At 40.8% G+C, this 16,015-nt stretch overlaps 1 protein-coding gene across 2 annotated transcripts in view; it reads left to right on the forward strand.

Annotated features, from left to right (window-relative positions):
* The first annotated feature begins 3,019 nt into the window (after window positions 1-3,019).
* The window catches only part of USP54 (ubiquitin specific peptidase 54), a 45,802-nt gene continuing 32,806 nt past the window's right edge, over window positions 3,020-16,015 (forward strand). For both annotated transcript variants that reach the window (XM_010224922.2, XM_088526447.1), the window contains exons 1-3: window positions 3,020-3,731; window positions 6,358-6,450; window positions 15,278-15,412. In XM_010224922.2, coding sequence (XP_010223224.2) covers window positions 3,585-3,731; window positions 6,358-6,450; window positions 15,278-15,412 — 375 coding nt within the window. In that variant the 5' untranslated portion in view covers window positions 3,020-3,584. The remainder of the gene's footprint in view (window positions 3,732-6,357; window positions 6,451-15,277; window positions 15,413-16,015) is intronic.

The following is a 16,015-nucleotide window of genomic DNA, read 5'->3' on the forward strand; positions in this document are numbered from 1 at the left end:
AAAACAGGTTAGAGTAGTGTGATCCTGTGGTAGACATCAGTGCAGTTGTCAAATACTGTCCAGTTAGACAAGGAAAGATGCAACTTGGGGTATTAAGTTTCTTGGTATGGGCCGACATGTTCCCTCAGGCCAGAAGGACAGGGTGAGTCGTGGTCACCTTTATTTGAGGGATAGACTGCAAGAATGGGGCCTGGCGATGCTGCTCTTTTATTTAAAACTCAGTTTTCTGGAGTTGAGCCAAGAATTTACTAGAACACGCAGTAGCTACAGCTTTTGCATTGGTCATCTAATTTTTGGATTAATTTTATGTTGTTTTGCTTGGTTTTAAGATATGAGAGTTGCATGGAGCTGCAGCTGCTATGACCAAACACTGAAATGCTCCAAAAGGCTGCAAAATGAGAAACGTTGTCAACAATTAGTGGTTCTGTCAGAGGTGGTGAAAACAAAGCAGATTATTAAAATAATGATTGTTGTTTTTTACGTAGACTTCATTTTTCCATTTTCCCCTTGTTTTCTGCTATTCTTTCTTGTTACTTACGGTGGAATAGAGAACCAAAGTGATTCTGTACATAATCCATAAGTATATTGTCTTACATGTATGTTTCAAATTAGGATTCCATTTTGTAACTATTGTATAATGTTGTTGTTTAGTAAAGTGAAAAACCGACGTTTATCTCCAGGCAGCTGTTTTTTGTCGTAATTGGTTATTGACCTTTTTTTTTTTTTTTTGGTGCTTGTTCTTTTAATTCCGTGAAGGCAGTATAGCTAAAGGAGGAAACTGGATTTGTTCCTGAGCAAGAACACAGGGAGTAGGGGCTGAATGCGTCGCCGCTGCCAGGGCTGGGCAGGCTGCAGGGTCCCGCAGGGCACCGAGCAGCCTGCACTGGCCTTGCTGTGATGATGTGCAGAAGACTAAGCCTCCGAGTCTGATCCCAAGACAGAAAAAGTCAGCAAACAAATTACTAACTTTGTGTTAACTGAGAGAGCGTAGCTTGAAAATATATTTTAGAGGCACTCTTGAGAGCAGAATTTTGTTCTGAATTTGAATATATAGACTTGGTGCTGCTCACACCTGTTCATCTTTGCGTTTGTTCTGGATTGTTTTTTCCATAGATCCGTTCATAGATGCTGTGGAAAGGAGAAGAAATGGTGCCTGGCTTGGGCCTTTGCTGTGAGTTACAGCCCAGCGTGCTTTCCTCAGCTCGTTCCCAGCTGCCTTGCGCTCTGCCACTGCACCTCCTGCAAGCAGCGCTGCTTTACAGCGAGCCTTGCATTGCTGCTTGGAGCTGAATTACCTCACACAGTATGTTTGGCTTGGGGTTCATTAAGGGATTGAGCAAAGAGAGGGGGTTGAGGCTGGAGCTGCTTTGAAATGAATCCTGTGTACGTTCAGCACTCAGGAATGTTGCACGACTGGCATGATAATGCTCTGTGTCTGCGTTGGAAAATTGTGTGTGGCGCACTGGGAACCGAGGAGAATATTCCCCTGTGGAGAGAGATTTGCCTGCCTCACAGCAACGCTGAGACTTTGTTAATACTTGCAGAATGAGTTTAATGGAAGTGCAAAAAAATAGCACTACAAGGGAATGGGTTCAGCTGCTATAGCACATTCCTAGGTGTTGAGGAAATTCTGTTTAGGTTTTGACAGAAGATAGAAAATTTATAATTGCGTAGAGGGTGAATAATGTGCCTTCACAAATACCCAGAATAGCTGTCTGGAATCGTTCTCGAAGGTGATTTTTGCTGATACATGGATTCTACCTGTATCTCTTTTGTAGTGACTTCTTGTTGCAATTGTTCCTTCAGAACAGGAATAGAATCTTCTTGCTTAGGCCCATGTTAGTAGGAGTTTTCAGTTGCTATTTTGTCTATCAATAATGGGATAATTCCAAAGGTCATCGGGAATGAGCAAAACACTATGTGATGGTCTGTAAAGTGAAGACAGATGGGTACTCTTGCAAGAACTTTTTTTTTTTTTTTTTTTTTTTTTTTTTTTAACTTTTGACATAAATTCTTGGGGTTTCTGTTTCTATAGGACTGTGGTATTATTCTTCACAGATGGGTAAATATGGCATTTGTTAGATGAAATTCTTTCTTACATTTTCTGTAAAGGGAAAAGGGATGATTAAGTTCACTTGTGTTTGGAAGGGCAGTTTCTGTGGAGTGTTTCTTTTGGTTTCTTTAGAAGCATCAATGTCTTCTGGAAGATGTTACACCTTCCCTGTACCTTCCCAGTACCTAGATTAAGTAGCTTTTGATATAGATAAGCACCTTCTTTGGTTAAGAAATATTGGAAGGGATTTTGTTCTGATGAGAGCTCTGAGCTTCTGAGTCGGTGGAGAATCCTGTGACTTTCTCTTTGCAGTCTTCCAAATTTGGAGCTGCTGCAAAATCCCAATTAAAAAACGGGAAATTAATGTAGTGACATGTATTCACAGAATTCAAAGCATCCTATTATTCCTTTAAATAAGCAGATCTTGAAGAAATGTATGCTGAAATTATGCTTTATACTTCAAGATTGCGAAGGATATGTATGAAAAGTGGCATGAAGTTCATGTAAATATTGCTTGTGGTTTTTAGGGTGTGTTTTTTGTTTTGTGTTTTTGTAATCTGAATGCCGCCTTAACCCTTCGAACGCATTTCAGCCCTTTAACACACTTGTTCTCCAAATTCTGTTTTCTTTTCCCTGTTATTCTTTTTTTGGGCGGGGGAAGGTTTATAATTTTTGCTTTGTCTTGGAGATTCTGGGTATTGTGGGAGGTGAGGCAACACTGCTCTTGGCAGAACACCACAAAACCAAGAGAGTAATTAAATGACGCAAGCCTTTGATTATTTTTCTCTCTCAAGCTTTCTGGCGCGGCTGGGCATTCCAATTGCAAAAGAAGGAGCAGGAGAGGAAACTTGTGAAGACTGCACGCAGAGCGAGAACTGTGTCGGGGACGCTTCGCGGTTCTCAGGCTCTCCATTCCCCAGCTGTGGAGCTCCTTGCCTCTCCCTGAGAGGAGAATGCCTTCTCATCGCCCAGGACAGAAGGAACAGGACGGGAGTCGTGAAGGTTTTATTTTGGGTTCAGTTTCCCTGCTCTCTCTCTAACTGGATTTTCCCCGTCTTCTGCAAGAGGATTATAAAAAGATTAGAGAAGGTGTTTTTATTTTTTTCTTTTTACTGGTGGTGGAGAGGGTCTAGGGGAGTGGAGGTAGCTGTTTTTTTCCTGCCTTCTTGGTCTGGGGTCCAGTGACTTGGCATTTCTTCTCTGAAGTCACTGCCTGTTGAGAAAAAGGAGAAATACCCTAACAGATGAACTTGGAAGACCATGGATTCCTTCTCTCTGCAATTTTTGTATGTGACTGCCGATAAAGGAGATTTTTGCACACACGCATCAGATGAAGAATAGCATCCTGGGCTGGATTTAAAAGAAACTAACTGCTTGTGTCCTGATGAAGTGATAAATTCTGTTTAAACTACGACTGAAGGACGAGAGGAGGTTGTTCCTGTTTTCAGTTTTGGTGAAAGAAAGGAAAGGCCTGATCCACCAAAGTACTCTGCCAGCCAAAACCTGCATGTTCTACAGCTAAAGTTGGAAAATGTCTTGGAAAAGAAATTATTTTTCTGTCGGTCGGGGGAACGTGCAGGGTATGTTTACTCCACGAAACACGACCTCGATAGCCCCGAGTAAAGGTCTCAGCAACGAACCAGGGCAGAACAGTTGCTTCCTGAACAGCGCGTTGCAGGTAAGAGCACAGAATATCACACGCTTCTCTCTGTCATCTCTTTCTGCCTATTGCAATATTCTCTTAAGCTCAAGCTGTGCTGCAGCCAGGCTTGACTGCATAATAGTGTGCAGGCCTAGATAGAATGGAGCTACGTTTGGAAATGCAGGTTAGTTGTGCTACAGAATGAAGCTGAAATCCTGAGCTGCCTTATTTGGAATTGTGTTAAAAGGAAAGTGTCTGCTTTTCTTGTGTTACTGTAACTGATGGATGTGGGAAAGGGGATGGGGGAAAGCAGTTTGTTGTTTTTGATTTTCAGTTTTGCATGATGAAACTGAATGACAGTTTTTGAATAGTCGTCACTTAATATAGATGCATCTTTTATGTACTGCTTTTGTAAACTTCTCATGTGTCAACCACAAATGAAAATATATCCATTTTAATTTAAAAAGTGTTTTAAAATACTAAAATATTGTATGGCTTGCAATATGTCTACTGCCTAAAGTATATTTAAATTTTATAAGCTAGTCATGCTCCGGGCTGATAGTATCTATTCAAAATGTGTTTTGTATATTCCAAACAGTTTTCAAACTGCTGATGCGCAGTTGTGTTTGGATGAATGAGTCCTTACCTTTGATTAGAAGAAATTACACTTCCTGTACTAAAACTTAGTGGAGTGCTATGGCTGCTGGTTTGTATTGTCATTTTGAGTGCCTCTCCTTGGAGTTTCAGTTGTTCTGGCTGAAGGGTTTCAAGCCCTCTCTCCATTTCGGCTTCCTTTCCTTTCTGTGTCTTGTGTGATCAGTGCAGGCTGTGTCACTGTGGGCTCTCAACTAAGTTTAGGCTTCAGGATAATCCTGTGTAGCAAATAATGAAACAGAGCACTAGTGACCCTGGCTAGGATTAATACGGCATGAAATGCAGGACTGGGAACAAAGGGAACTTGGTGCAAGGAAAGTGGGGTTTCTGGTGATGTTTGCTATTAATTACTTGTTGTAAGCTGTAATTACTGGCTAATGTTGAGTTATTGAGCTTTGGTCAGTACTGAGCAGAGCTTGGCAGCAACATACCTCACACGCAGGTGAAAGCAGAGGGACTTGACTTCCAAGGAGCCATCTGTGTTAACTGCTTACTCATAAAGCTCAAGGGATAGGATACCACAGATATTTGTGGTGAAATCTTATTTCATAAAATATATATTTGTGTTTTTCAATTTTTAACATTAAACATTAGTCTGAGAGGTTCTTGACTGTTTGCTGCTCATTGCTACTAAATGTTTCTATAAAAGTTCACGGTAAACTCTTAAGTCAATTACATGGAAAAACATGAGCTCTTTAATAAATATATTATTTTTCTCTTATTGTGCAGTAGCTCTCAGGAATGCTATGTACAGCTGAATGGCTCAAAGGCTCATATTGCCTCACAGATCCTTAAGTATAGGCAGACCTTGGGCATAAACATCACTGCGATAATTTCGAAGTTTTGGGAAAAAAAGTTCACTCCATTGAATTCTCAGTACATGTAGGATTTTTTTGAATGCAACTTTGCGTGATATCTGTGCTCTGCATTTCACTAGTTAACAAACTGCTACAGATGGAAACAGTTTGCGAAATGAGTGCAAATGTTTTTCAGAATGCTTTTTTCTAGCCAGTCGTTAGGGACAAATTAATCAGAAACGAAGTGTCCAGGCCCTCTGTTTATGCAACTCAGCGAGTGAGATGCTGGGCCGAGCGTTGCAGTTCTCTCTGGAACCTGGAATGGGGCAATTTAGGTCAGGGCTTCTTTCAGTGCGAGTTTCTGCCTTCCCAAAGGCTGGTGGGTCCCGAGGCTGGACTTACAGGAGAGCCCAGTTATTGCTGTTTGAAGCTGAATTATATAGCAGTAAGGTATATAGATAAAAATAGCTGATTGTGAAACACCTCAGAGGTCAGTATAATCGCTGGTTTATAGATGAAGCTATGTATTTTATACATGAAGCTATAGATGAAGTTAGGTAACTTCCTGGGGTTGCACAGTGGTAAAGCTAGGAAGAAAACGTGGTGCTATAAGAGGCAGCTTTGCCCCCAGCTCTTGCTAGCTGGGCGTATAAAAGCTGCCTTGCTTTTTGGCATGAGGATCCTCACCGCAGTGCCTGTCCTGTGAGGAAGGCCTCCGTGCTGGCTCGAGTTAGACACCTGCCCTGTGCACGCTGCCCGAGGGTACTCCTGTAGTACCAGGCAGAGGAGGCTTCGGGAGCTTCCCGATGGAGCTCCATGAGCTTGTCAAGCTGTAGGGGCTGCTGCCCTTGGTTGCTGCCAGCGAGGAGGACGCGAGTTGCAGTATCCTGCACTCTGGCTGCCAGTGGGTGCTGGTGACAGAAGTGCTCAGGTTCGCGGTGGCCACTCGGCCCCTCGGCACCGCGTGTGGTGTGAGCGGCTGGCACGGGCGAGGAACGGCGCTTTCCAGCAGCAAGCTCAGAGCAAGTCTGACCACCCGCTAATGCCCAAGAATGCTGCAGTTGTTGAGTGACGCGCGATTAGATTAAAGGCATGCTTTACTAAAAGTGGTTTCATCGACGTTAATGTACTTTATAATTTTAATCAAAAGTGTATGCGGTATTTTATTCTCTGTATTCATAAAATGAGCTATGCTCCTTTTTGTGTTGCAGGTTCTCTGGCACCTGGACATTTTTCGCCGCAGTTTCCGACAAATAACAACACACAAATGTATGGGTGATTCTTGCATCTTCTGTGCTCTCAAGGTAAAAAAAAATGTTGAGAGTAAATAAAAAATTAACGGAAAAGATTGAACAAACAGAAATACTTAATTAGCACATGCAATTAATTGAACTTGCATCTGGGAATTGGCTAGAAAAAGGGTAAATCTGATTATATATAAGCAGCAGAGCCTCATAAGATAGTGCCACTTGTTGTATGCAAAACTTCAGATAAATTGAGTCTCTTCAGTTGAATGTGGATCACTGTGAGCCTCTCTGTTGTCAGAAAGATTAGTTCAGCCAATAAAACATCAGTTTTATTTGTTTCTGCTTTTTTATTATTATTTGTCTGTTGGTTTAGAAGTATTATTCTATATACAGTCAGTATGCTCTTCAGATTTACCTTTACTTAAGAGATGCTTCTAATGTCAGCATGTCAACTTTAAGCCTTTCTGCTCAGACTGTTGATGATGTAAGGCTAGGAGGTATTTAGTACTGTAAATATTGATGTCTGCATTAAATGGATAGCTCTTTGTGGCATCTCTTTTAGAGAACGCCAGCTCTGCTTTAAGATATACTAACTATCAGGGATATTGCCAAGATAGAAAGAGCCAGATGCTGGTTCACCTCTGATTCTAGGTACTGAATAAACTGTGCAATCCTACATCTTCGTTTGTATCCTTCCAGTAATTTTGAGTGCCTTGGGATTTTTTGTGCCTTCCTCTTTAAATTCTTCTGCTGCAAACCCCCAACACCATCTAATCTGGTGGCAGAAAGGGATGTGATCCAAAGCTGCTGAAAATACTTTCTTTAATCTACCTGAGCACTGATTTTTCTCTCTGAAATTGGAACTGAGGCATTTTCTTTGATCACAAGCAGGTTGTAAAATCTAAGCAAAATATTTAAATGTGTTGTGGGAGAATTTATTGTGCTATGCATTCCATGTGCAGTAATAAAAAAGTCAGACAGCATATTTTATGAATATGGCAAAATAAAGAGGGAGAGTGTAAGGATTAAATTAACATCTGAAGGCAGTATTTATAGTATAGTAGCTATCTTCCTACTCTTAAGTGGCTTTAAGGTGTTCTGGCAGAGACGGGCTTGAAATGAGAGTTATCTAGTGAGCATTTGGACTGTCGCGGAGGGGTTTTCCCTTGCAAAAGAACAGCAAAGCTGAGACTGTTAAGATGTGAAAGAAGATAAGAAATTTCCTTCTGAGGAGGAAGCTGTATGAGGACTTATCTGTTGAAATAATGAGACGGCAGTATTGTCAGAAGTGCTTGTTAAAGTAGTTTAGGAGTAAAATAACATAGCCTAAGTGTGAAATACCTCTATACAGAAAAAGGAAAGATGGAATATAAAATATTTCTCTTTTTACCTTCTAGGAAAGTGGCATGCCTTAGACATGATCTGGTCTGAGCTCATTCAGTTCAGTGAGGTAGATGAGTTGAAGCAAATTCTTAGGTCGTGGCCTTGGCTATCAGCATGATTGAGGCCATTCTTGGTTGGAAGAAGAGGACAGAGAGAAAAGGATTTGGAAAATTATCGTGAAAATAAGTTTGAGCTGTTTTTGGACTTAGGCCATAAGCAAGATATGGCAAGAAGATACCAGGAGGTCAGACAGGTCCTGCCATTTGATTGGTTTCTGAGTTGTAAGGTTTTAGTAAAAAGGTAAGAGTTGAGAGCTTGTTTTGAGTGTCAGCATTTAAAAGGAGTGACAGGGCGGGGGAGAAGGATGCAGGGAAGAAAAAGAAAGAGGATGGCACTTTGTGGATATAGTACTGAAAGACAGAGTGAACAAAGATGCATCTGGATTAGCAGTACTAGAATGAAAGGGGAAAGCACTGCAAGTTGACTAGAGGATGTCAGGATCTTTGGAGTAGGTGCATTGAAAGCAGACACTGAGTCAAGGAGGATGAAGATATTTGATTTAGTTAATAAAATCCTGGCTTTTGGTGTCTTGGCGAAGTGTACAATATGTTATTTTAAACTTGTAAGTGACAGGTAGAGTGGCAGAATTCACAAATTGTGTGCCTGCAGCCATATGTTCACTTCTAAATTATGCAGCACTTGAAAAATTGCTCTGTCCTCTTGTTCCCATGGATCTGTGAGGGATTTTTTGTTTGTTTTTTGTTTGCTATCTGAAGTTCTTACCAATGCTGTGTTCAGCCCAAAGATGCTGCAGTCCATATTTTCCAGCAAAGCTGTTGCATTGCACCAGATGCCTCAAGTTCTTTTGTGTAGCTGAAAACTTGCATCTAGTTGTGTGCAGAATTCCTATAGCTTGAAAAACTAAGAGTATGCAATAAAAATGTCTCAGTTAATGCATAAACAAGTTGAGAATTTTCTTGAGAAGTGTTCCTGAATGTAGGCAATAACCAGTACTTGGCAAAGTAAGTAAATTGAGACCGGCTTTAATCCAAGCCATAAATGCTGGTGTTTTCACTGTATACAGTCTGTTCTTCATGGGAAATTTCAGCATGTTCAGTCCAAGTGTATTTCAGAACCTCCAGAAAGTTTTCAGACATCTATTCTTACATTATATAAGAGCAAAAAATGAGTAGAAAACTTTGTTAGCAGTCTTAGGACTGCTTCAATCCTAATTTCTTCATGTTTGTTAACTTCAGATAAAGCACCTCACAGTTCTAGGTTTTTCTCTGGCTGATGCAGTGACAAATTTCCACTGTTATTAATTTATGTGAAATATTGGTGCAGTTACACGAGTATTTGAGAATTTTCCCTGTTTCCATGTTCTTACCAAGTATTAGCATAAAGACATGTAATAAAGGATGGCAGTTACCTCTTAGTGCAATTACGATGTGTGTTTCCTGCCCAGGTGCAGCAGGGCGTAATCCCTTCCCTTCCCTGTTTGTGTTCCCACAAGTGCCCTGCCAGCTGTACCAGTTGTCCTGGCAGGGGAGTATCTAGCGTAGCTTCCCAGCCTTGGACCATGTCCTTTTCAACAGGCTTTTCCTCTCGAGCAGAGAGCCTTGGGCTTGGCTAGGGTGAGGGAGAAGACTTGTCTGGAGCCGGTGGGGACTCCGGAATCTGGAGCGCTCCAGCAGGCCAAAACCTCCCGTTAGGGTCATTACCCTTGAGTGTGTCACGGGGACCTGCCCAAGGTGCCTGTCCAGCCCAAGCAAAAGTGGAGCAGGACACGTTTAAGCTTCTTCAAACCCTTCCAGCATGTTGAGATCCCAGCTTAGCCTGGGGAACAGCAGTGCTCGGGGTGAAGAGTTTGTGTCCGACCCCACCAGGTTTCCCTTGCAGGTGTCTCCAGAGGAGACCCTCTCTCCTCATTTATTTTAGAAGAAGAGAATCTTCACTAAACTAAGTTTAGCCATTGTGAATAGCACTGAAAGAGTTTTTTTTCCATGCTTACTTGGCTTGCTGCAACCATTTCTAGGAATTCTGATATCATACACAGTATTTGCTGTAAATGCTCAGCTAATTCCATAAATAGACATTTATAAAAAATAAAAAGAACACTTATAGTTATGAGTTGCTTTTAGTTATAAAAAGAAAGTTGATGGGGTGGTTGAGTAATGCGTCTGATACTAAATCAAGTATTAGTGAAGGTTCTTGTGGCATAAATTTCTGAAGTGAAGTAGTTTTAAAGCTGGCCATCTTACCTGGCCGTGTTAATTTGGCTATAGACTGAAGCTTGAAATCATTCCAGACATGGTTTTTGAATATTTTGAAGGAATTTTGTATGAACACCTGTAAAAAGACAAGGAAAGACTGCAGATTTTGTATGGAAATCCCAAGCACTGTTCTGTAAGGAGCTGTGGCATTATACACCTTCTCTTTTCTCCAGTATACCAGCTGTCTTTAGCACTACGTGGTATGCCTGGCATAACACATGAAACAGCTTTTTGATTTATTATTAATTTTGAAGTCTACTGCATTTTTTAAAATTTTCTAGAGCATGACTTTGCTTTGGTGTTTGTTTATCACAGCTGGAAGGGGGGCAGGAAGGGGGAAATCCGTCCACTGTACTGAGCTTGCCACGGAGAGTTTGTTCTCCTTCCAGGGATTGTACTTGGAGCTCTGTAGTGCCAGGATATAGGACAGAGTGTGTTTTGTTGTTCACAAAAAAGAATGCTCTATTGATTGATAAATTCCAGTAAGGCTGTTCTTTTTGCAGTTTTGTCATGTGCAACAAAAGCAGGAAGAATGTGAATTTTCTGTGTAAAAATGATGTTGTTTTCTGAGGTGAAAACTGAGAACAATAGGATATCGGAATGCTTTAAAGAATAGGAATGACTCTAATTCATGGTTCTCATTAGACACTGACTCGAAATGGACAGATCTGTTATGAAAAGTTCATGAAATGGGTGAAAGAATAAATAATAGATTAGTTGCAAAAATATCATGCTTGTATCTTTTGCTCTTTCCAAATCAGGATTAGTATTTCAGGGTAAAACAGTAGCAAAACTATGTAAAACTTTGTTGTTCCAGTTTTTTGCTTTTGGGGTTTTTTTTTTCAATTTTTTTTTCCACTTGGCGCAGTTAGCTGCCTAACAAATAATGTGGGCTGGGATGTTTGTGAGAGAAAATGCAAGAAAAAGTCTGTGAAAGAAAGGAATAGATGGAGTGTCCAAGTTTGCTGTTAATCAGGCTGGGAGATTCAGCAAGGACTGCAAAGGCACAAAAGCATATACGGCCAGAAGTATTTGGGCCCTTGAAGGCAAGTATAACATGAGGAAGTCTGAGGATGGAACGGAAGTTAATGGAAGTACTATGGGTGGAGGCTGGTTGGATGGCACAAAAATGATCTTAGCAGACAGATTTTTTTTGTTTTGTTTTGAAACACATTCTTGAACCGAGTAGGAAGCTGCATCAGGAGAGGAGAGCGTGATGTTCTGGTTGAAAGATTAGGTCCTGTAGACAGGAAGGAAAAAAGTCAGGTGAATGTAATGGAGTAAGGAGAACATGCTTTTGAAGTCAAAGAGAAAGTTTAAAAAAAAAAAAAAAAAGATCCTGTCCCAGCTGGGTGACAGCAAGAAAAATGCTGGTATGTTGACCAAAGAGAAGAGAGGTGAGAATTAGTTGTATTAATATTTGTAACTTTTGCTAAAATGAAGGAGCTGTTTAAAACAGAGACTGCAAGAGCTTTTTGGAAGAATGTATTTTTTTGAGAAAAAGCTTCATGGTGCTAGAGCTGCTGCAGTTCTGGAAGTACAGTGCTGGCAGTACGATGCTGAAAGAGGGGGAATTAGTCCCCAGGAAACTGCCAAGGATGAACTCAAACTTCCAGCGCGTAGACACCGATCTAATTCGGGAGTTGTTGTCTTCAGCCATCCGTTTGTTCTCATGCCAGCCGGCTTCTACATGCTTGATTAAGGAGTCATATGTGCATATGATCAAGTCTGAGGTTTGTTCTGTCGGGTTGGTTAAATGCATGTTACAGATTGCAGTTTACTCCAAATAATTGAATGGCTCTCCATAGAGAGACAGAGCATTGCAAACAGTTAGAGAATCAATTTGGAGCAGATACTGTAGATTATGGGGAGGTTCAGAGATATTTGAACTTCCAGATAATTTCCAAGTGAAATGCAAAGACAGAAACATTGATTGCTCAAATTACCACAGATGCTAATTACTAACTTCATCCTCTGAACAAATGAAGTGCAGCTCATTTTATGATGATGCATGTGAATTTTAGTAATTTATAGTAGAAAGACAGGTTTTAGCTCAAATAGTTGTATGCTAGGCTCTTGTCTCAGACCTTATGTTGTTTTCTGAAGATTTAGAAATTTTGTGTTGATTTGTGCACTTCCCAAACTAGAGATTTTGGCAGGGCACTGACTCTGGAAGACCTTGTTTTGCTGTGTCAGAAGCTCAAACATGTAGTAGATAGAACAAGAAGATTTCAGTGAGAAATTAGGGGAGAGAGAGGAAAAAAACAACAACAACAACAACAGATCTGAACTGTAGTAACCAAGTGATCCCCTGGAGTGGATTGCCTGGGATGGTCAAGGAATTTCCGGATTGGGATGCCTTGGAGAACATGTTGGCATAAGATCAGCTATGTAACTATAGTTGATTTTGGCTTAGTTTGTGGGGATTGACTAGGTGGCCTCCTTTGTAGCTCGTCTTTCTACGCTTGTGTGTCTAATTCTGCCGGATGCGCTACCCTTTTCAGACTGTTTAAGATCTGCAGTGAAGGAGATGTGGAGGGAGATAGGCCTCTTTGCAGAGCCCAGGAATGCAGCCTGGCTAGAGGGCATCCTTCCTCTCTGAAAAGTCCTTGCTCATGCTGTTCCTGTCTTGGCTTGCTGAGCTCCTGACGTGCTGAGAACAGGTCATCCGTGCAGAAATCTGTAGCACTGCTGCTAATTTGATGTTAGTAATTGGTCAGAGTTCCTGTAACGCCAATATTTTTTTTTCTCGCTTTCTTTTGGTTACTGAAAACTGGTAGAATAGAAAAGACTTCTTTACACAACTTCTAGCAGTGTCCCTTCACCTTTTTGCTGCGTGAAGCGTTCATTTGAGCAAGGTTTCCCTCCTTTAGAGACTATGATAGTGTTGCGAATGCGCTAATGGGGTTTCTCCCTATCTTAAAATTCTGGCAAAAAAGCTTTTGAAAGAGAATGAAGTTCAAATGTTTCAAATGTAATTTCTCATTAGTCTCATTCCTTCAGTTCTCATTAAGTTCCAGAAACGCTTGGAAAACAGGTGGCATGAAAACCCTCCTGGGGCAGAAACAGCAGTGCTTTCCTGGGCTGCTCCCAGCTGGCTTTCAGACCTGTGCCTGGAACAAATGTTAGTGATTAACAGCATAGCTTGAGGGCAAGATCTGAAATTAAGGAGAGAGATTCAGCTTAGATAATGTAAAATGATGAAACTGCAGGAAATGCCCCACCTTTCTGTCAAGGCAGAGAGACAAGACAGACCCGTTCTGAAATAAAGGTGAGCAAAAAACCTGTCCTGAAATTTGGAGTCAAGATAATTATGAAAAGCATCATTTTCTCAATTTTTATGGAGAAATATCTTTGTAAATAAAGAGAAAGGTAATAAGTGAGAGCAGCATTGTCTGAATTGGTGAAGCATGAGATTTGTTGCACTGCAGTCATCTTTTTTTAATACTTTCCCCATCATCGTTTGATACTGTAATAAATGCACTAATAGAATTGCTGTGGTATTTAACACAGTGGGCCTTCACCCAGGGGTGAGCACTGTAAGCACAACCATACTACAAATAAAAACAACACTAAAGAGGAAGGGGGATTTTGTGTGTGTTACCTAATGTGTCAGCACTATAAATTCTATCATTCCTATGGGCAGAACCTGAGCAGATGCTAAGGTTGGTTTGTTGGCTCTGTAATGACAGCTCTGTTCTGCATTTTTCAGCTTCTTCAAAGCTGCTTTTTGGCAAACTTTCGCTCAGTTTAACTGTTCATTTACTGATTAAAGAAACAAATAAGAATAGTTAAAGGAGAAGATGGATTATTTCCAGTGACTACACATTCTAGGAATGCTAGTGAGAAGCCGTGTATAATTAAAGCAAGAAGTGATGGAGATGAACATCAGTACTGAGTCTCTTCATAAACTGGGAAGAAAACCAGACCAGTAAACCAGTTTGAGACCTGCTTTCTCTCTCTTGTGAGACTAGTTTAGAACACAGAAAAGCCAAGTGCTGTGTAGTTGATGATGATAAATATATATATATATATACACACATGTATATATGTTTCTTTTGCAATAAGAAAGGACTTTTTCCCAGTCTTTGGGAATGGCATGAGGAAAGTTTTAAAGAAAGGGATAAGCAGAATTAGAGACAGACTGCAATGAAGAGAGTTGCTTGTCTTATGAAATGAGGTAGAAAATAGAATGGAGTAGTAGAGGGGACAGTATGGACTTGTGTGAAAATAAGAATCATAGAATGCTTAAGGTTGGAAGGGACCTCTAGAGGTTATCTAGGCCAACCCACCTGCACATGTAGTGTCACCTAGAGCACGTGGCACAGGACTGCGTCCAAGCAGGTTTTGAAGAACCAGAAGTTTTTAGTTAAAACTAGAGCTTGCATACAGAGTTATGTTCCAGTCATTGTAGGAAGACACTGTGAAAATTAAGGAGGTAAATAACTCTATTCAAAATATATTTTTACTACATATTTATGTCAGAAAGCAGGTTTAAATCAGTTGGGAATATGTGCTGAACTGGCATGCGTATAACTTATGCTTCTAGGTGATACGCGTCTGTATGGAAAAACTGTTTCTTACAAATGAGTGCCCAGATAATCAGTGAGTTAGAGGCATGAAATTGCAGATCATGGCAGCAGAACAGCTGGCCGTGTGTAGGAGGTACCATTCACATCTAGCATTTTTTTTCTGGTGTGCTGACTGTGATACCGTCTGATTCGTGGACTGAATGGACGGTAAACGCATGAAATATTCCAAGCAACAGGTTGTGGCTGCCAAAGACTAAGAAGTCTGGAAAGAGTTAACTGGAAGAGGAACGAATGCATGTGCAAGAACAACTGGGATGCAAGTGAAAACATGGCCGGAGAGTAGGAGATAGGAGTAATAAATGAAAAATGTTTTGGTGTCCAGTGCATGTACTTCAGGAATTGAATCTGGGGGAAGACCCAGGGGTGATAACATAGAGAAACTTACTCTAAACTCCCCACCATCTCTTCCTTGGATATGTCATCTTTGAAAGGAAAAGAAGGAAAACACCACAAAGAGGGTATCATTTCAAGTGAGGAATGTTTAGGATTTTTTCTTGTATTCCCTGTACAATAAAAATATTTTTATGTGTTGCTTGATGAAAATGAGTTAAGGGTTGCTTGTTTGCTTTCAGATTATTAGTGTGTCATGTGTGGGGAAAATAGAGTAAATAAACTTCTTTAATCTTTTTCTCATAGGGTATTTTCAACCAGTTCCAATGTAGCAGTGAAAAGGTATTGCCTTCTGATGCCCTACGCACTGCTCTTGCAAAAACGTTTCAGGATGAGCAACGCTTCCAGCTGGGCATCATGGATGATGCTGCTGAGTGTTTTGTGAGTATAACTGAAAGATGGTCTGAGAAGCAGAGGTTCAAACCTCACTAGACAGTGTTTCTTTGTCTTGAGAGCTGTCACCAGTGAATTGGAAGTGAAAATAACAGTCTTATCCATTTTTCAGGTAAATCTTTGCAAAAATACTGCTTGCAGTCTTAGGTGTAGTTAGGAATTGTGTGTGTGTGTGTGTGTGTGTGTGTGTATATATATATATATATATATATGGTGTGCGATAGGGAAAGCTCACAAGCATTGAAGAATCTTTTAGTTCCTATTCCTACCTCATTTGACAGTTGCACTACATAGGAAACATGCCTAGGAGAACGGTTCCACCTATCTAGGAGTTCCTGTCATTACAGTTCTGTCAAAGATTTGTATGGGGCCCAGCACTCAGAGGTCTCTGTGTAGTAGAGCATGGGAACGTCTGGTTTAGTTTTGGTTTCTGGAATGCTGATCCAAACAGTCCCTCTAATAAGGCAGTAAGGGAGGTCTCCACAAGCGTGTTTTTGTTGGGTTAGCCATGGTGACACAATCACAGTTAAAACTGATAGGCAAGTTTACTTTTGTGGTTAAGCTTCAAGGCAGAGATAATTCCATAGCTTT

Source organism: Tinamus guttatus, unplaced genomic scaffold, assembly GCF_059628265.1.
Source record: "Tinamus guttatus ecotype Peru unplaced genomic scaffold, ASM5962826v1 Tinamus_guttatus_pri_ptg000246l, whole genome shotgun sequence".
Taxonomy (NCBI): Eukaryota; Metazoa; Chordata; class Aves; order Tinamiformes; family Tinamidae; genus Tinamus; species Tinamus guttatus.